The 20609-nt window shown below is 39.3% G+C and overlaps 1 protein-coding gene across 1 annotated transcript in view; it reads left to right on the top strand.

Moving 5' to 3' along the window:
• Window positions 1-20609, top strand: part of niban2b (niban apoptosis regulator 2b) — a 58887-nt gene that overhangs the window by 25293 nt on the left and 12985 nt on the right. Inside the window, exons 5-10 of the mRNA XM_028577174.1 lie at window positions 1400-1567; window positions 10367-10482; window positions 12701-12805; window positions 13431-13593; window positions 17534-17721; window positions 17958-18113. Coding sequence (XP_028432975.1) covers window positions 1400-1567; window positions 10367-10482; window positions 12701-12805; window positions 13431-13593; window positions 17534-17721; window positions 17958-18113 — 896 coding nt within the window. The remainder of the gene's footprint in view (window positions 1-1399; window positions 1568-10366; window positions 10483-12700; window positions 12806-13430; window positions 13594-17533; window positions 17722-17957; window positions 18114-20609) is intronic.

The following is a 20609-nucleotide window of genomic DNA, read 5'->3' as shown; positions in this document are numbered from 1 at the left end:
ATGGGAGAGGGGAGCAGGCACTGAAGCTGCAACATTTTATGCTGATACTTTAAAAAAAAATTATTTTGTTGTTTATGTGAATTTATCTATTTAATCCTCATCAGGATAGAAAAGCTTCTAATCATTAATCAACCACTTTATCATGTTAAATCTAACATAGGGTCATCCAAAGGGCTTTTGTGCTGTTTTTTTTCTTTGCTCAAACATTGGGGCACCAGGGGGGTGATTGCTCCCACTCTATTTAGCCTCGTTACTTGAGGGTTTCTGCGGGTTCTTAAAAAGTCTTAAAGGTGCCCTGCCCCACAAAACCATTTTTACTTGCATTTTTTGAAACCTGTTAGGTCCATATGTGTTTGTGTTATGTGGTGAATGTGAAAATGAACTGCTACCTCCTCTGTCAGCTCTAGCCATTGAAAAGAAATAAGCGTAGAAATCAGGCCAATTACAAAAGCTGGTCAGTCTGACGTCATGTTGCCTGAGCTCATTACTATTCATGAGCTCGCCCGGTTGTGCTGGTTAAAGGATGCTGTTAGCCAATCAGTCAAGCAGCTTAGCTCGTTGAATATTGTTATAGTTGTTATAGTTCTTTCTTTTGCTAATCCAAATATAATTTTGCTGTATTATGACTATAAATGAGACCAACATTTAACTTCTATTGCAGCCAATCAGCTTTCGTGTTATTGGTGCGAGTCTCTTTCGGATTGTACCACAGACATAAAACAGATTTTATTCTTCAGCTATGGGGAAGTGCAAGTTTAGTGATACTTGGCTTGAAAAAACTGAATTTAGGGCTTAGTTGATGTTGTGATAAATGTCTTCAATGCAATTCATAGTGGTTAGAAAAAGGTCTCAAAAAGTCTTAAATTTGACTTGGTGAAACCTGCAGAAACTCTGCAAGCAGCCTAGCTAGCGTGGCTACAGCAAACATCAAATGCCTTTTGACTGCCTCCGTCACAACCTCACCCACCTTTCATATTGTACCGGACTCTCAGAAATGTCCTGGAAAATGGAAGATATCTTGTGCATAATTTTATAAACATAGAATACAATTTAGCATGACATATTATGTTTGGTTTGTCTAAAAGGATTGGATCTTGACTATTTAGGCAAGGCAGCTTTATTTATATAGCACAATTTAGCAACAAGGCAATTCAAATTGCTTTACATAAAACATTAAAGAGCAGTTAAAAACAATAAAAACTACAGTGCAGTGTAAGAAATTAACAATTATTTTATTGACTGCAGAACATTAAGTAGTAATGCCGGATCTGCTGAAGACTACATAAATGTTTTTAAATGCATGCATTTATCATAGGAACTATAATATGTTTAATTTCTCAGACATGCAGAGAGTTTAAACTAATTGCTCAGTGTGTTTATGTTGCGTACATTTTTCCAGGTATAAAAGCTAAGGTGGGAAGTTCCCCTTTCCTTAAGTGTGCCACCCAGTTCCCTCTGATCCTTTGGCACCCTTACGCCCGCCACTACTACTTCTGTGTGGTGACGGAGAAAGAGCAGCAGAAGTGGCTCGCTGTCCTCCAAGACTGTGTCAGACATGCTAATGATGGTGAGTCCTGCCAACTAATGATCACCAAAACTTCCTGCATACTCACATGCTTATAAATGCACTGAAAACATGACTAAACACCATTCTCTCAACAGACTATATGACTAGGAGTCATTAGACTATGTTCTAATTTAGGTAATTACACATGTACTTAGGATGTTTCAGTTCCGATACCTGAACTTATTGACCTTGTATTAACATCTAATACCAGTCCGTTAAGAAAAAGTATATATCATCGTTTTTTAACAGCTGTATACTACTAACTCTGTATGGATGTGATATGATTGCTATCATTATTGTATGGCCTGGCTCAGGTTAAACCCTTTGTAAAACATGAACAACTACATATAGAGAATGAATGCAATTAGAACTTTGTTTTATTATGTAGTTTGACAAGTCAGTCATAATGGAAAAAGAACATAAACTACGTGGTATAACTTTTTTTGGGACTAATTTACAGTACGTAGTATCGAAACAGTGCATAGATACACACACCCATTCAGTGCATAATTTCTTGATGTTAGCTTTTTTTTTTTTTTTTTTTTTTATAAATATGGAGCAACTTAATCCCAGTATGTTATCCACAGTACTGAAGGTGGAAATAAAAGTAAATACATCAAGTCATCATGCCATGACATATTTACCATGGCGCTCAGCTCAGATGAGCATTGTGCAAGAGGTAGGACCCAGGAGGAACCTGTCACTTTGTTCTAACTTCACCTCTGCTGTTTACTTTAGCAGAAGGTTCATTAACTCACAGGTGCTGAAGTTTATTCACCAGACCTGCGCTTGCATATTGTAGAGTGGAAACAGACTTGTGTGTGTGTGTGTGTGTGTGTGTGTGTGTGTGTGTGTGTGTGTGTGTGTGTGTGTGTGTGTGTGTGTTAATAAATTAGAGTGTAAATTACCTGGTACAGCATTGCAGTGTTCCTATGTGAGGTATGTTCCATAGACTGTAAAAATAGTGGATGTATGTTCCGTGACATCACCTATTTGTTTGTGGACTGCTGTTTTGAAGCTTGAAGTTTGGTGATACGGGCGCCACTATCTTGACTTTTTGCAACCTGATGTGACGGTTTTTGACAAGAAGTTGGAGCCAATGTTGTTTGTGGTTGCAATGGCACTGCGCTAAGCTAAACGCTTGGGGAACATTTTCAACCCTTCTGACACGAGTCATCCGGATTTATCTGCGTGTAAACGCGGACCTCCGTTACTGTCGCCATTCACTCCCATGTATGGCAGTGCAGAAAATTGGTTAACTTTTTTTTTAAGTTACCAGCTAACGCTAGCGGTAGTTAGCTAGCTTGGTTGGTGAATGCTGAAGAACACATCTTGTTCCAATTGAAGCTTTAGTGCGTAACTTTCTTATATTAATGAACGTCCGTTAAATTCAAGCCATTGCCAAATGAGTTGCTACAAAGCTAATTAAGCCTATCCGCTCCACAAAACGCTCTCTGTATTTCTCAGTATTGCTATGTTCAGAAACTGGTGTCATCCTGTGACTTTCACGCACAGAAAATCTAGCAAAGATAATTACCTCTTCTGAAGAGTCCATGTTTTTTTTAAATCTTCCGTGTCCTCCTTGGCTACAAGCAACTGTGTGGAGGAGAGGTGGAGAAATTGCGCAATCACTAAAGGCTTATGTCATGTGGCGGTGTTGACTGTTTTGTTGTCATTACTTAGAAATTCCTCATGGGGGAGACAGAATCTACGCACTACAGCTTTAACACAAATGTTCCATTTAACTTTATGAAGTGAAAACACAAAGGGTCCAAGTTTTAGATGAAAACATGGACAACACCCAAAAACAAGTTTACAGCTATTTTAATGTACACAGTGCCATAGATACAAAATTGTCAATTTTAAAATAAATAAGACCATAATTTACAAAATGAACATCATGCTGTATTGGAGAAGATTTAAAGTAGTGATTAAGGTAATAAACTAATTGTGAAAATGTTTATTGAGGAAATAAATTAGGTGAGAAGCAAGGCCATTTTCCCATAAATGTCTACAAAAACAGACTCCTTTGTGCAACCAGTGGAGTACCCCCCTGCTGGAAATAGATAGAATGCAGAATGGAAATAGATAGAATGCAGGTTTAAGGCACTTATGCATTGGCTTCGTCTGTTATTTTTACAGTCTTTGGTATGTTCAGACAAAGCCAGTGGAACTGCATGAAAGCCAGTGGAACTGCATGAGTAGCGTTCTGCTCTGTTCCCTAAAATTCAGACTGTGATTCAGGAACTTTATACATTCAAGGTGCTTGTATACAATTTATAAGCCTTAATCTAGGACCGTCACATGTCACAGTCCTCAATAGCCATCTCGCACATAGGTGCACTATAAGTTCCTGCGTGGTTTCAGCGCAATTTCATTTTTGTCTCAAATTGTAGGCATCTCTCTTTGATCCGCTAGCTGCCTGCCCCCTGAATACACTGTGAAAAAGCCCGGTCTCGGGAGACAACACACCCCTGTGTTGTAAAATGTCGTAAATGTCGTAAATGTCAAACAAACACTAGAGGCACAGGCTGTGCATCAATATACAACAAACCACTCCAGCCAATCACCAACAAGATGGTTGTGGTAGGGGGTGGGGTTTAGTGTCAGTTAGTCATGACAGTTACGGAAATATTGGGGGAGGGGCGAGCGTGCTCTGTTCTGTTGACGTTCCAAGTAAATTCCAAACAAAAGTGACCATGCAGGAACTCATAGTGCACCTTTTAAAGTCAGTCAGGCTTTAATTAAATTGGTTTAGTTAGTTAATCCCACAAGTGTTGCTTAAACAGAGTGTATTGACAAGGACCTGGACCTGAAATCCCCAAGTAGTTGTGGAGGAAATACAGGGAATGTAGGGCAGAAGCAAAACGCCAGCCAGAGAAGAGATACAAGCCATATCTGCCTTCCATCAGGATGGGAAAGGTGAGATCGTTGGCCAACAAGATGAACAATCGAACAGCCCTGGTGAGAAGTAGGAGAGATTATGATGAGAGCAGTGTTGTGTGTTTCACTGAGACATGGCTACACAAAGACATGCCTTCCAACCTGATACAAAAAGTCCCCAGCAAATGTGGTCTTGTGTGAAATGGTATGAGGACCCCTGGTTAAACCATAGCCAGACAACAAGAGGGGACCTGGACTGGGCCAACAAATTGAATCTGTTCTTTAACAGATTTGATGAGGGGGGGCCCTTTTAAGCTATCCCCAAGCACTTTGACCTGACTTCCTACCTGATGAAGTCCCTGGAAATGCTGGTCTTGTCACAACTTAGACCCCTGGTTAAACCATCACGGGATCCCCTCCAGTTTGCCTACCAGCCAAAGGTGGGAGTGGAAGACATCTTCGTATTCCTGCTTTACAGTGCCTTAAGCGGGATTTATGCTTCTGCCGGGGCTCTATGCAGAGCTTACGCCGTAGCCTACATAAGTGGCCTGAAGTTTATACTTGTGCGCTAGTATCTGTGTTGTTCTAGCATATGTGTTTAAGAAAATAGCAGGGCCGGTATGTGTGTCTGCTGGGGAGTGTGTGGTAAATCAAGTGAGAGAGTGACGGGGATTAGCTTTAGAGCAAGTACCCTTGTACTTTCTGACCACGGTGGGAAAGTTATAGCAGGAAAAGTTAACCCTCTCCTTGATGGGTTAACTCATGGCAGTTAGAGTTTCCAATAATTAATACAACTTCTATTTTTCTGTGATGGAATCATTGGCGCACATACTTCTCTGTCACAAAACTGCACAACTGTACGTACCTAGGCAGTGGATTTAACGCAGAAGCATAAATCAGACTTAATCTCACCTTGACAGGCCATGTAGCACTGTGAGGATCATGTTCTTCCGGCCTGCCCTGCTATGGGGCAAGCTGACAGCAAGGTAGACACTGCCCTGGATTTTGGACCATCTGACTGGTCAGGCACAGTATGTTAGACTACAGGGCTGCCTGTCTGACAACATGGGAGCCCCACAGTGGACGATCTTGTCACCCTTTCTCTTCGCCCTCTACTCCTCTGACTTCAGATTCAACTTCAATTCCTGCCAGCTGCACAAGTTCTCGGACCACTGCAATTGTGGACTGCTTCAGTGAGGGGAAGGAGGCTGAGTACACAGGTGTAGTGGGCCCCCTGAGGGGTGTGGGCACTGGTAAGACAATGGATTTGGTGGTGGACTTCAGTAGCTGAAAAGCTGAACAACACCTTCTACACTTTTCCATCCAGGAGGTGGATGTGAACTAGGGCTGCAACTATCAATTATTTTAGTAATCGAGTATTCTACCGATTATTCCATTGATTAATCGAGTAATCGGATAAGAAATACTTTTGTTTTTACTGAAGAACAATAATATACAATAGCTTGGTTTAATTTTAGGAAAAAGCTACATTTGTATTGCCTACATTGCTTACAATATAATCTCTCAAAAAAAACTAAAACTAAGTGCCATATTACATTGTTTTTCAAGAAAACATTTTCCGAAATGCAATAACAAGCTCAAACTAAGGCATACATTAAACATACATAAACATGACCTTAAGTTGTGCAACTTAACTTTCCGAACTACAAGTTTCAACCTGAGACTGATCTGTATATAGGCCTATACGTAAATATTAGTTATACTCAACCTATTTTCATTTATATATTTGATTACAAAGTCCCACAGCTCTGTAGCTATATGCTATATGCGCCGTCAGTCTTCATGGCATGTGTCGCCAGCAGCGTTAGCCCGGTGTGCGACAGTAATAATCATCCACGCGGAAACACTGAGTGGTACAACGTTGGTAACATTGATTTAACGAATTTTCAAGGCAAATCATTTTGCATCGAGGATTTTTAGCAATTGAATTATTAACGTTACTCGAGGAATCAAACCCTAATGTGACTGCTATGCGGAACTTAAACACCTGGTATGGAGTATACCTGAACAACAAGCTGGTCTTTGCTACGAGCACAGGCCGTCTACAAGGGCCAGATCTGACTTTACTTTCTGCTTTGGCTTTGGAATTGGATGAAATTCATGAGGGTGCAGAATGGTCCAAAATAAACAAACCTTATTCCAAAGATATTGGACTGCTAAATGTATCAGTTTATTTATAGTTATGTCACACCAGCTAAGAAAACGGTAAACAATATACACAGTCAAAACATTGGAAGTTGTAAGCGCAACAAAATTCTGTGTTTATTATTTATACAATGACATTTATTGAAACATTATTTGGTAGTAGGTGTAACAAAACTCACTTTCTTTCAGTGATTTTAGAGGTTGGTCGTGTTTTCAGCTACACACAGCACCCTCCGATGCAATGGAATTTAGTGCCATCACAGTCACTCTTTAAACTAGCTTAGTGCTTTGGCCACTTTAAACAAGACTTTGTAACTTTCCTGTCATGAATCAGTGTGTAGTTTACACAAAGTAATACAACTATGGCAGTGAGTCAGAGCTGTACTTCATCTGATGTACCACTCAGTGTTATACAATGATGTTTATAGCTGCCTTGGCAATTGAGAAATTTGGTATTTTTTTTTTTAAAGTGTGGCGTAACAGCAGCTCTTAGTTTAGACTGCCTTGTCAAGTCTGGTCTCTACCTGTGTTTAATTTCTTAAAATTCCCCATCTGTCAGGCTCACCCTCTTTCTCCTGCTGTTTATTTCAGTGTGTTTCTCTTGAGGTCTCTTAAACGTAATCATTCTCTGATCGTTGAAAGTATTGCAGTGACAAAAACCTTTAACTTCAGTTAAAGTTTTGTTAGTTGTAATTTTCAACGATGAAACTTAAATTTGATGACCAGAAAACATGTACATTTGTGTAGTGGAGTAAAGCAAATGAAAACAGATTTTCAGATTTTCTCATGTCAGGAAGCATATGATTATTTTCTACTTAGTGTCTCAGCAGTACAGTGTGTTGTTTGGAAACCCATGTAAGTTGTAGGGCAGGGTCTGTGAGGAACGACAAATGCATGAGCCCGATGCCTGATCTGTGACACAGGCCAGCTACATGACGTATGAACAGCTGAATGACTTCATATGTTTTCTATGCATCACGTAGAGCAAAGCTTCAGATACTTTCTTAACAGCTCTGGTAAACAAGGTGTGGGTGAACTAATGCTACCCCCGATCAACAAGTCATTATTTTTCACACAGAAGGTTCTGTTAGTCTTAATGGTGTAATGCAAGGCTTGGTTAACCCTACTTGAGGCCCCTGTGACAAAAATGAACTGTGGGCCCCTATAGAGCTCAAAAGTTACCACCCACTTTTTAAACAGCTCTGGTTCCGGAAGTGATATTCACCATTCAATATCTCTATTGACGTTTCATTAAATGCTTATATAAAAAGTTTTACGCCTGGAACCAAACAACGTTGCTGTTACGCCCAGGATTGTGGGTGGTGTAGTACTTCTCCATGACATCACAAATAACTTATTTTACTTTCAACAAGGTTGATATCCTGCAGACTTCTGGCTTCTACTGGGGCATAAACCATCATTTCACAATCTCGTACCTCGTGGTCAGTCTAACCTGGATGGTTTAGACATTATGGCTAATAATCAAAATCATTATGGAGAAAATGAATATAATTTTTACTTCCGGAACCACACTGTTGAGCTCTTTTTTTTATATTATCCTGTGATCTTAAAGTAAAATAGTTAAACACAAATTAATTTAGTAATATGTAGTTCTGAAACCTTTACTCCTTAATTGAATTGAATTAACAATTTTAATAATTCATTAATCGTTTTAAGTAATTCATCAAGTTAAAATTGCACTGGCTCCAGCGTGTCAAATTTAAAGGTTTGCCGCATTTCTCGCTTTTAAGTCTTCTTTTTCTGACATTTTACAGTTTGTTAATTAAAAGAACAAATGTATTGACCTGCTGAAGCCTGTTATCATTACATTGAAAATAGTTTATTGGTGAATATTCAGGCCCTAATGATCTAACCAACCTGCCTACTTTTGCATGGACTTGTTTTTGTCATGGTGAATTTTCGCGCTTCCTATTACATAATCTTACCGCGTCGCGGTCAACCTGCTGCTATGCCCAGTGCGTCCCGTACAGGCGCTTAAGGGTGCCTGTTGCATTGATATCTGATGCTGAGGGCCACTGACGTCAGTATTTGACGACTTGGAAATGAGAAGGAGTTGCCCAAGCATGTCATCGCAGTGTGCCAAAAAGGTACCATCTGCCAAAAACTGATTGCTTTATACTCTACATGCAAATTATGAAATTAATTGTACACAAACACATGTTAGATGAACGCCAGGCTCTTGGGCTCTCCAGCACAATGTTTTGTTGCCGGCGGTTGCACACATTTCTCCGGCCATTCTGCACGCTGTAGCAGCTTCCTCAGCAGGCTGAACCAGGGGGAACCGGGCTACCTGCTTTCTCCGCCTGGGACAAATCGTGTGACGGCTAGACAGAAAAATGGTACATGATGAATCTCTAGATGAGCTGCAGCCGAGCTGGGCCTGAAAAAAATCCCGCTTATAGTCAAAACAGGTCCAAAACAGGGACTGTACTAGTAATAATAATTGTAAAGGTTCCTGTAAAGGTTGTGTTAGGTTCGCAATTTCAATGCCAGTTTCAGTTATGTAGGTTGTTAAGATAAAAGAAGAGACTATAAATCCCAATTGTGGGTTTGTTTGAAATCCCCTCATACCATCTGAGGCTAAGTCAAATAATACCCCCCTCTTTGATAGGGTCTTGGGACTTCCTGTCTCTGATACTAGTAGGAACTCTGGTCCCGTCACTGCCCTCCACCCACATACACACTTCCTGGCTTTGTCATAGTTCTCTCACACTGTCCAATAAGGCTGAACAGCATTTCCAAATTAGCATGTATTCTTTATCACAGAACTTTCATTTTCTTTGGAAGCCAGACAACTTGAAGAATGTAGAAAAGTTTTAACTTTGTTAAGAGGCCCTGTCTTTCTCACGCACCTCTTGACACAGTGTTGACCACTGCCAGTAAAAGCTAAAACAGAACACATGGGCACACACACAACCACTTCATTATTTGATTGAAGCTATAATGGCCACATTCCGAAAAGATTAATTTCCCATTGATATATGGCAGTGTATATATAAAGTGTGTGTGTAACTCTATATATATATATATATATATATATATATATATATATATATATATATATATATATATATATATATATATATATATATATAAAAGATTTTTTTTCTTCTCCATGCTAAATTCGCAGTTGACACCTGACATAATAGCATATTATTTATTTAATGTAGCAATTTCATTTGATTTATACATTTAAAGAAATCCTTGTTTGCCTAACTCAATTTATTTCCTAAATTTATCGTTTTACACACATTCCTACCAATTTGAAAAAAATCCTTAATGCCAAAAATGACACACATTTTTGCCTCTGCAACATTCCATTATTGCTACTACAGGTTAGCTACTTAGCCTAATTGACCTTAGCCATTAGCCAGCTCACTAATCAAGCTAGTGAGCTAGCTTGCTGAACACCCCATGTATCGGGATGCAATTAGCTTTTTCAGAGCAGAAACTTACTGACTGACAGGAAAAGGTGTTAAAAATAAAATGTACGATGGCTAGGTTTTATCCCCAGTAAGCCATGACAGTGTTGACAATACAAAGAGGAATTCAGTCATCATTTATTTAATTATTTGCACCTTTTCCTAGTGTGACATGTTAATTACTAACTAAAAAATGGAAGTCACTTTATTTTTTAAAGTGATGAAATTTCTTTCAAACTGCCAAATCAATAGAATGCTAACATGCTAATATGCTAACCACTAACGGCTACTAATACTCCCACCCCAGGTTTGTCAGAGGAGAATAAAGTCCAAACACCTGCCTTCACTGATGCTGTACGACTCTACCGCCAAGCTAAAGGGCACTATGGCACCTGGGACATGATGTGTGGTGTACCATCACAGGTAAGCTTGCATATATATTACTGTCCTCTGTCTCCTGGGCTGTGCTTTTTATTTTTCAAGTTTGAATTACGTAATATAGTATATTACTGATAAAATATACCAGGCTTGGTTCCACTATTGTAGTGGTTGAAGCAGAAATCTGACTCCCGACATGCTTTATGTATGGGTCTTACATAATCAAATTATATCAGCGCATGCAAACAAATTCTATATATTTCGCCCTTAAACTGATTTCTCCCATAACCTGGTTTCTTGTGTGCATCTTAACATGGTACAACTATTTACCGTTTAAGTGTTTCCATTCAAGACCTATTTATGCTTTGTGTGCCCTGAAGGGTGATTTATAAAGGTGTGTGTCCCCGCTTCCCATTCATTTCTATGGGAGCAGCCGTTCGATGCATTCTGGTATCATAACGAGGACTTCGGAGAAGCGGTGCGTCGAGTCACCAGCTCCTCCTTTACATAAAGTTGAATCCAGAGGGCAGGGGGAGGGGTTAGACGGAGGCCCGAGAAGATGCTACTTTTAAATCTTACTAGCTTTTCAACATTACCGAGCCTGCCTTTAAACTCATGTTGAATTAATGCACGATTTGAGGATAATACTGTGTAATGGTAATACTATAAATATAACATGATAGACAATCACACAAACAAAAAATTAAACTCACCATCTAAACGTCACGGCTGAGTGTCTGTCTGCGTTGGGATGGGTCGCAGCTGTCTACGTTAGTATAACGGAGACGGCCAAAATACACAGAGCTACCTATACAGCCGTAGCCCCACTTATTGGAAAAGCAAGCCACACCAATGGTTACTAACACCCGTGAAAAATAATTTGTTTCCACCCCCTGATTTGGATCCGCACCCAACATTTTATAAGTTCTTCTTTGGCCCATGCTACACTCTCCCACCAAGTTTCAATTGGGCAGTAGCATCACTCCCCCTAGCACTACTGCCCCTCCAGACAGAAGCAGAGTCACCAGCTGAGTACAGTCTTTTATCATCTCTCACTGCCCTGCTAAACCTGTACTTTGCCTCTATACCTGTCCCTTTTCCCACTCCTAAACGCCTCTTCCTTTAGCAACCTTAGCTGTCTGAGTTGTACCTCACGCTGGTTTGTGATGGTATACAACTGTCCTCAATGAAGCTGATATATGACGCCAAAACCTTTTGTGTACTCATCCAGACTGTTTGTTTGTATTAGTCCTAGAAATGTCCCAGTCTTTTAGTTCAGCCCCAAAGTTAGCATCAACTTTGGCCCAGGCTCTGAAAACTTAAAGTGGGCTGAACTTTGAGGTGGACCAGCTATTCTCATTTTAGTGACTGGCCACTCCTCCGAGTTTTGCTCTTCTCAGAAAGAAAGAAAATATGCACATTTCTCAAAATATTGATCTTTTAAATGTATACTGTAGCTTTGCATGGATTGAATCACACTTTTAAATGTTTTTTTTAGATTCCGAAAAAATTTATACAGCCTAATTATATTTAATTACAAAAAATTGATTTTAATATAGTTATTTCTTGATAATATGAGCGACTACAAGGGTAAGCAACTAAGTTAAGAAGTATGGAAATAAACATTAAACTTTAAACACATTTTCTCATCACCATCATAGCCTTTTAACCATATAGCATCAAATATGGTTAATTCCGTATATCCATATTTATTCTGTTTTTCTTATTATATATTCTGTTAATACACTGCATATATCTATATTATTCTTACTACTATTATAATTTCACTGCTACTACATTGCACATATCTGTACATGTTCATACATTGTTCATATTACATAGCCATATTTATTCTGCTCTTAAAACACTGCGATATATTTCTTGTCCTGCCTATGCACCACCTGTCTATACTTCTATATTGCATTGCACTTTTCTGCTTTTTTTGCTCTTCTGGTTGGACGCAAACTGCATTTCGCTGTCTTTGTGCTTGTACACTGTACAATGACAATAAAGTTGAATCTAATCTTAAAAAAACACATGAGTTAAACACTAAAATTTTCAACATTCAATGTCTCTGGGACCAAATGGCCTTTGGGGTATCACTACATTGAATACTTGTCACCATCACTGAAACAATGTGGCTTGAGCTAGTTATTGATAAAATAAAGTGTAATTATACCACTTTTTGTAGTTGAACATGTGTGTAGTGAATGAGATGATTGTGATTGTGTCCATATGAGTAGTGTTTTTGTGTGTCTTGTAGATTCTGTCAAATCTGGTGATGGAGGAGGCCCTCCCTGAGCTGAGGGAGCTCATCTCCCCACGCCTTAAAGGTAAACTACACGAGAGGCAGAGAAACTGGATGCTGGTAAGAAACTACTCCACACACATTCTACTCAGATTTTGAGAACCAAATAAAAGTATTTAAAGCAAGTTTGCATTACTATTTTACCCTAAAAATAACCGCTTCAAAATAATTTCAATCCTACAATGACTTGTAATAAGGATAATGTAACTTTTGGTTAGCGAGTTTCTCCCGGGAAAGGTGCTTAATGCACTAGCACTATTTTTGGTGAACCTGGATCATATTTATGGAGAAAATGTTTTCTGGTTTTCCCTCTGATGTCCTCCAACTGCTCTGCCTCAACTCTTGGTGATTTATGGAGTTTCCTGATTCACAGAAAGGACATTAAGTTCTTTTGTCACAACAATCTTCCAAATGCTTCATCCCTTTTATGATGTTGAGTCTCCAGAATGTTGGAATTAATTACTTTTAATCAAATAATTGCAACATCACTAATATCAGAGGAGGACATCAGTTGTTTATTATTTCACCCTTTACTGACTGCAGCGAAAGCCTGCGTGGTTAGGCTAAGATGTCCATCTCAAAACAAAAATACCAAGTACTGCAGAGGTGGAAGTTCATTTAACTAGAGCAACTGAAAAGAACAGGAGGTTTTGCCTTCAAATATGTGTTTCATGTGTGTGTGTAGATTAGTGATGCGGTGTATAGCTTGGTGCAGGGGCAGTGCCAGGCCCAGTATGAGGCGGTGTTGCAGAAGTGTGAGGCGGCCTGCTCCTCTCTGGAGGCCTCCATACGAACAGACATGGACCAGATCATCACCTCCAAGGAGCACGTCACCAACAAGATCAGAGGTAAGTAATTTTCAGAGCTTCTTTTATTTATTTTTTTATCCCTGTTTTTTATGACTTTTCTAGGCCAACTGTGATGGTCTGACTGATTTAAGTTATTCTTTACTTCTAAATGAAAGGTATGGAGTCTGGAGTGTGCCACCAGAGTGATTGCAGACTTATTATAGGCAGAACCTGATTAAGTGAAAAGTTTACACAGTATTTGTATTTTTTTTATACATCCATCTTCACAACATACAGTCCGTTGTTTGGCAGTGGCGTCAGTGATCTTCAGTTGGTTTATTTCAGACTGTATAAAAAAGCTCCGCTACACTTGAGCTACACAAATGCTCTACAAATGCGAGCGTGTCCTTATTAACTAGTAAATTAACTAGAGCTGACTAAATTAAAACAATAACGAAATGAACCCTGTAAATGTTAGGCAGAAGATAAATGCATTGATGAAATATGATAGGTAGACTCATAGTAAACAAGTTCATGGAGTAACAAAAGCCTTTTAAAAGTCTGTGCAGTTCCATTTTCAAATTCAATTATTTCATAATTTAAAAACAGAATTTGTATTTTTGCTTTATTTACTCTAGTTTATTAATGCATTGTTTAAATGCAAAATGAATTAGCCAATTTACAATTGTTTAAAAATGACACAATCACCTATCTGCAAACATGCAATGGATGAACATGTACAAAAAATGTTCATCTGCATGAGCCATTGACACTCCATTCTCTGCATTTTTACTAGTAGAAGTAGTATTTGGTAGTAGTCTGACAGCTCATCGTTGTCACACAGCGGAAACTAGGCAGACCAGCAGTAATCCTCACATTGTTTACTTATAGAGTAAACAATGTGAGGCTGCAGCTGTGTTGCAATGGCAGTTTGTAAGAAATCAGAGACTAGAGTAGCAAAATCAGAGTTTCAATAAAGAAACAGTATGCCCAGAGAGAGATAAGCCACCGAATAAAACACTGGAACATGTAATGTAAATGTGTGATTTTAAAATTCTTTTATTTATTGCTGATCTATAATCTGAACTTCTTTTTATTTTAAAATTTTTAGTTCAATGAAACATGCATAAACTCACAAAGATATAACTCCAAGTCCCTTACCTGAGCCACCCACTTACAAACTACGTAAGACTGCAAGGCAATGTAGCTTGTCCTGACAACCAGTGGCGAATTAATTCAGATCAGATGTGCTGTATGAGTGGTCAAGGTATCCATTAAGGCCAAATAGGGCTGCCAAATCTCCAGAAAGCGGTTATATTTATTTCTATTTTAGCATGAGTGATTCATAAATGAAATTGTGTTGTCAAGTCAAGAGTCAAATTACCACATAAGATTTGTGGCTGCAATTCCAACTTGCCTATGCACTTCATTGCTTATGAATTCAACTTTTGGAAATGTATAAATTACTGTATGTGCTATTTCTTCATTCAAAATTGATATACTCAGGCGCCCAGTTACCTCAGTTGGTAGAGCGCACACCCATATATCATGGTTTACTCCTCGAGGCAGCGGCGGCGGGTTCGACTCCGACCTGTGGCCCTTTGCTGCATGTCGTTCCCACTCTCTCTCCCAATCACATCTCGCTGCAGCCGGCGGGAAGGTGGGGATTGACATCAAGCCCTGCACACATCCAAGTCAGCCTTTTTATTTATTTATTTTTGCCTACGTCACTCCCCATACGCTCGAACGGACCAAGACTGCCCGGTAGCATTTTTTACTATGAAGGAAATGATTTGGATAAATGCCATTGAATATTTGAATTTTATTTGGAACATTTTATATCCATAAATGTAAATGGTCTGAAAGAAAACCCAATATTCACCAATTTAAAAATGACTGAATTATATTTTTGAAACTTTAAAAGGACTGACTAATAAGAAAGCCATCCGGACTCTGAACATTTACAATGCCTTCCAACCTCTTTAATGTAAATTCCATGCGCCCCTTTTTCGTGTATGTATGTATGCATTTAATGTTTTCAATGTGTTTTGTATCTGTACTTGAATAATAAAGTTTTTTTGAAGACAAAAATAAAAAATACAACCTGTTAGCGAAGCTGATATAGCCTCTTGTTTCACATTAGATGATAGAAACTGATGATGTAGGCTAAACATAAACGACATTCAGTCCTTCCAAAAAACTTTTTTGTGATTGTTGCGGGCAAAAATCCTTGATTATGCGGCACGTTTTCTTAAAAAATGCAAGGGAATATGCGGGATATTTATGCAATTTTATGCGATAATATTGCGGGAACGTCTGATGAAAAAGAGGGGGAAAAAAAGTGATTCCCCCACCCTGCTTTTCGATGATGTTTACGTCGCGTAATTACGTCACTTCATAACGTTCCCATGGCAACAGGGGAAAATGTTTTTTTGCAATGAAAATGCGGGGATTATGAAATCATGCAAGACCCGCATATTTTGCACGGAAATCGGCAATTTATGTGGCGAAAGTGCGGCGTATTTGAAAAAATGCGGCCCCAACATAAATATGCCTGTCCCCTGAACACACTGTAAACAAATGCGGTCTCTGAAGACAGCTCACCGTCAAGAAGGAGCTGGTTGAGCCGTCACTGCAGCAGTGTTAGCACGTAGGCTACTTCCACAATGCGTATTCATCACTCAACCAGCTCCTTCTTGTCCGTTATTGGCTGGAACACTGTTTGTTATGGTTCGTTGTGCAGGTTGGCGCGGTTTGTTTTTGTTGCCGTTTGTGGAGCCTCAGTTGTTTACAGAGACGGTGGTTTTTTACAGTGTGTTCATGGGACAGGCAGCTAGGATAGTGAGGAGATGTTTGCTGTATGTGACAAATGTTGTAGCCCAAAAAACGTGTCGCATCACTTAGAGCACCTTTAATTTAGACCTGAAAAGTAGAATGGTGTGTTGTTTCGTTATCATGGACTTTCATATTAACGGCAAGAATTCAGTCTCCATTACAACCAAATGGGCACAAAGGGGCGATTTTGCTTTATTAACAATTAACCGGTGAACCAGAAGCATACAGGTGGATCTTGAAAATTTTGAATATTGTGCAAAAGTTCATTTATTTCAGTAATTCAACTTAAAAGCTGGAACTAATACATTATATATACTCATTACATGCAAAGCGAGATATTTCAAGTGTTTATTTGTTATAATTTTGATGATTATGGCTTACAGCTTATGAAAACCTCAAATTCAAAATCTCAGAAAATTTGAATATTGTGAAAAGGTTCAATATTGTAGGCTCAAAGTGTCCCACTCTAATCAGCTAATTAATCCAAAACACCTGCAAAGGGTTCCTGAGCCTTTAAATGGTCTCTGTCTGGTTCAGTAGAATTCACAATCGTACGAGATGCTTCCAGGCTATTTGGCTTTGTGTTTAGCCTACATCATCAGTTTCTATCATCTAATGTGAAACAGAGGCTATATCATTTGTCTTCAAAAAACTATTCTTCAAGTACAGATACATAAATACATTGAAAACATTAAAGGCATACATACACGAAAATGGGGCGCATGAAATTTACATTAAAGAGGTTGTAAGGCATTGTAAATGTTCAGAGTCCAGATGTACTTTTTAAAGTTTCAAAATATAATTTCATATAATTTAAAAATTTGGTGAATATTCAGTTTTCTTTCAGACTATTTACATTTATGGATATGAAATGTTCCAAATAAAATTCAAATATTCAAAATTTCATTCATAGTAAAAAATGCTACCGGGCTGTCTGGGTCCGTTCGAGTGTACGGGGAGTGAAGAAAGAGAGAAAAAATAAATAAAAATGACTGACTTGGATGTGGGCGGGGCTTGATGTCAAGCAAAAAAGTTATATACTCGTGCTTTAATTACCAGCATTTTTCAAAGTGACTCGACTATAAATGAGAGGCTCGTCTCAAATTATGACCCTACATGTTTACCTCCATCCCCCCCCACTCTTGTGTTCCTTATTCCCCCACAGAGGTGGTTCTTCCCAAAGCTGAGAAGCTTCTGAAGGTGAGCATCCAGCCCTACATCAGCTCCATCCTGGATGCTCTGATGGAGCCAACCAGCCGAGGTTTCTCTGAGGTCCGCAATGTATTCTTCAGAGAGCTGGTGGACATGAGCAAGAACACACTCAATGAGGGCACCAAGGAGAATGTGGCACAGGTGAGGAGGAGGTTAGGTTAAGTTCCTATTATGGGATGACAGACCTTTCAAGAGTAACAATATTACATGTATGAACTGGTATCGGCATCAACTGTCCAGCGATTTGAAGTCTGTGTAACTATGAAATCCATACAACCATTCAATAGTCCAATATGGTTTGTGAAACAGAAGTACAAATAAAATAAATACAAATATTTGTATAATCCCCTCCCCCTTCCCTCCTTCCTCTTCCTCAGCACATGGAGAAGATCTCCATGCTGGCCTTCCATCCGGTGAAGATGCAGAGCTGCTATGAAAAGATGGAGCCACTGAGTCTGGAGGGTCTGCAGCAGAGGTTTGATGTCTCCAGCCCCTCAGTGTTCGTCCAGAGGGCTCAGATCCTCATGAGAGAGGTGACGCTACAGCAATTACCTAAGTCACTTTGGTTTTAAGATGAGCTTTAGTCGTACTTATAGTATGAGGTTTAAATTAGGCAATTTGTTGGTTTATTACATTTCTGTTCTTAATGCCGTAGGTTTGTTCATCATTTCTATCAGTTATGATAACATTGTACTCTTTAGGAACACAGTGACATCACTACAGCATACATACAATACATATGAATGAAGACAATCAGATTAGGTTATACACAAGTCAACAGTTTATCCAAATTATCTAAATGTTTATTTGGAGTTAAAAACACCTGAAATGTCAATAATCCTTTATTGCACAGGAAAACTGTGCACACAACTACAGTTGACTAGACTCCTCCCCCGAACAGTGATTATCCAATCATAGCTTGGCAACTGTAACTAGGCACGGCAAGCCTCAACCTTCAGGTTTTTACGCATGGCATAATGGTGTGCATGCGACGATAGTATGAGTGATAGAATCTAAGAGTTTGGAGGGTCATGTCTTATCACCTTTCCTAAACTAACAACAAAACAACCAAAGGATCCTGGATGCTACTAACTGCCATATTAAAGTGCAGGGGATAACTTTAGTGGTTCTTCTCTGTTTTGGATTTGAGTTTACCCAAGAATAGGCTTGTGCAGATTGGTGATCAGACCGTAAATCGACGATTGAAGAGATGCTCTGCGATTGTTTCTTCCTACGCCTATTTTAACTAATTTACGGTCAGAAGTAAGATGTTATAAAAAAATAATCTCTAGAATCAGCGCCCTATTGGTAATTTAAAGATTTTCCTGGTGGAGTGGTAAGTCTGCTTGCTGAGCCCTGTTAATCAGCACAAAGAGATGAGTGAATTTTTTTAAATCCTTAAGGTTTATTACGAACCCATGTCTTTTTCATGGCTCTGACACCTGATGGGCTATGCTTCGTTTGGACAGTCACTCTGCCTCCATGGCTTCCCAGCTGCTGCCAGGAAACGGCCAACATTACACTACATTAAGTTGGCATTGACTACTGGAGGCTAAGCTACAGCAGCTAACGTTAACGATCGAGTTTCCCAGGTGTAGAGCTTTGCCTCCAACACAGCAAATAAATTACAGTTATCACATGAACAACTATCCCAATAGTAGGCAGAGGAATAGCTAAATATTTGACCTGCTGATCAACAGAGAGTAAGAGAGAGAAGCCATCGCTAAATGCTAAACCAAAGTAGCTAACGGAGCTAATAGCATGTTAAAAACTGTGGGATTAGCAAGAAAATTACCAAAAGAAGGAGAGAGCGTTGAGTACTTGTATGAACTAGTGCAGGTTTAAATGTAAAACGGATAATTAGCCGCTGTCATAAAGAATGACAATCGACTGCATCAAGCTACCGAAGCAAGACGCTATCACGTCAGCCAAGCAGTAGGCAGTACAGCCAAGCCAGTGTAGCTAATTCCATTGATGGTGGTGGCCTAGAGGTTAGAGAAGCGAGCTTAATCCCCAGACCCGCAGGATAAAATCTGGGTGGGGAAAGTGAAAGAGAAGCATTACCATCACTGAGGTGCCCTTGAGCTCCAGTGAAGCTGGTCAGTGGAAGCAGATCAGTCTGTGGTTGTACTGGGGCAGCTTCCAGGTATGAATGTGTAACTATGTGAATATTTGAACATTGCAAATGAGAAATTGTTCTCAATCGATTTACCTGAATAAATAAAGGTTCATATTTTTTTTTTTTTTTTTTTAAAAACAAACTAAAGGAAAAACACGTCCGCGCTAAATGGAAGGGGGGCATAGTTTACTGTCGTCTACTGACGTACAACCACATCGCGCAATCTAAAGTTATTTTATGAATGAAATTTACACATTACGTACCTTAGGGCCAATTCAGAGACTTTAAAAAAAATAAATTTTAAGATAATTTTTTGGGCATGTTTAGGCCTTTATTCGACAGGACAGCTGAAGACATGAAAAGGGAGAGAGAGGGGGGAATGACATGCAGCAAAGGGCCGCAGGTCGGAGTTGAACCCGGGCCCGCTGCGTCGAGGAGTAGACCTTTATATATGGGCGCCCACTCTACCAACTGAGCGATCCGGGCGCCCTAGAGGGACTTTTTTTAATCATTTACAATCCCGTAATTGTCTCCGTCTGTTTAAAGCCCGCCAAGTGTGTGACTCGGATTTCACCAGTCTTTCACTTTCCCTTTTAGCTTTTAGTTCTTAGTTTAATTTCCTTCTTTTCTGTGATGGTCCTGCCCCAGTATCAGCCATAACTACAACAGATAACTTCTAAAATACAATTAGGCCTATATAAAGAAATCTCCGGCTACCCCTTACCTGGCTCGATACAATAACCGAGGCTTTTCCGGTGATATGCAGAAATCTGTGACCCATCAGATGGTGTACTCTGTAGCGCCGTGTACCTGCCGTAAATCATTGTGATTTCGGGGAAATCGCACCCAGGCAGAGGCCTTACTAAAAACTATAAAAAAAATTTAAAAAAAGTAGCGTTCTTTTCACAGT

This window comes from Perca flavescens, chromosome 5 (genome assembly GCF_004354835.1).
Source record: "Perca flavescens isolate YP-PL-M2 chromosome 5, PFLA_1.0, whole genome shotgun sequence".
Classification (NCBI taxonomy): Eukaryota; Metazoa; Chordata; class Actinopteri; order Perciformes; family Percidae; genus Perca; species Perca flavescens.
The sequence above is the reverse complement of the archived record's forward strand: the minus strand, read 5'-3'. Positions and strand labels throughout refer to the sequence as shown.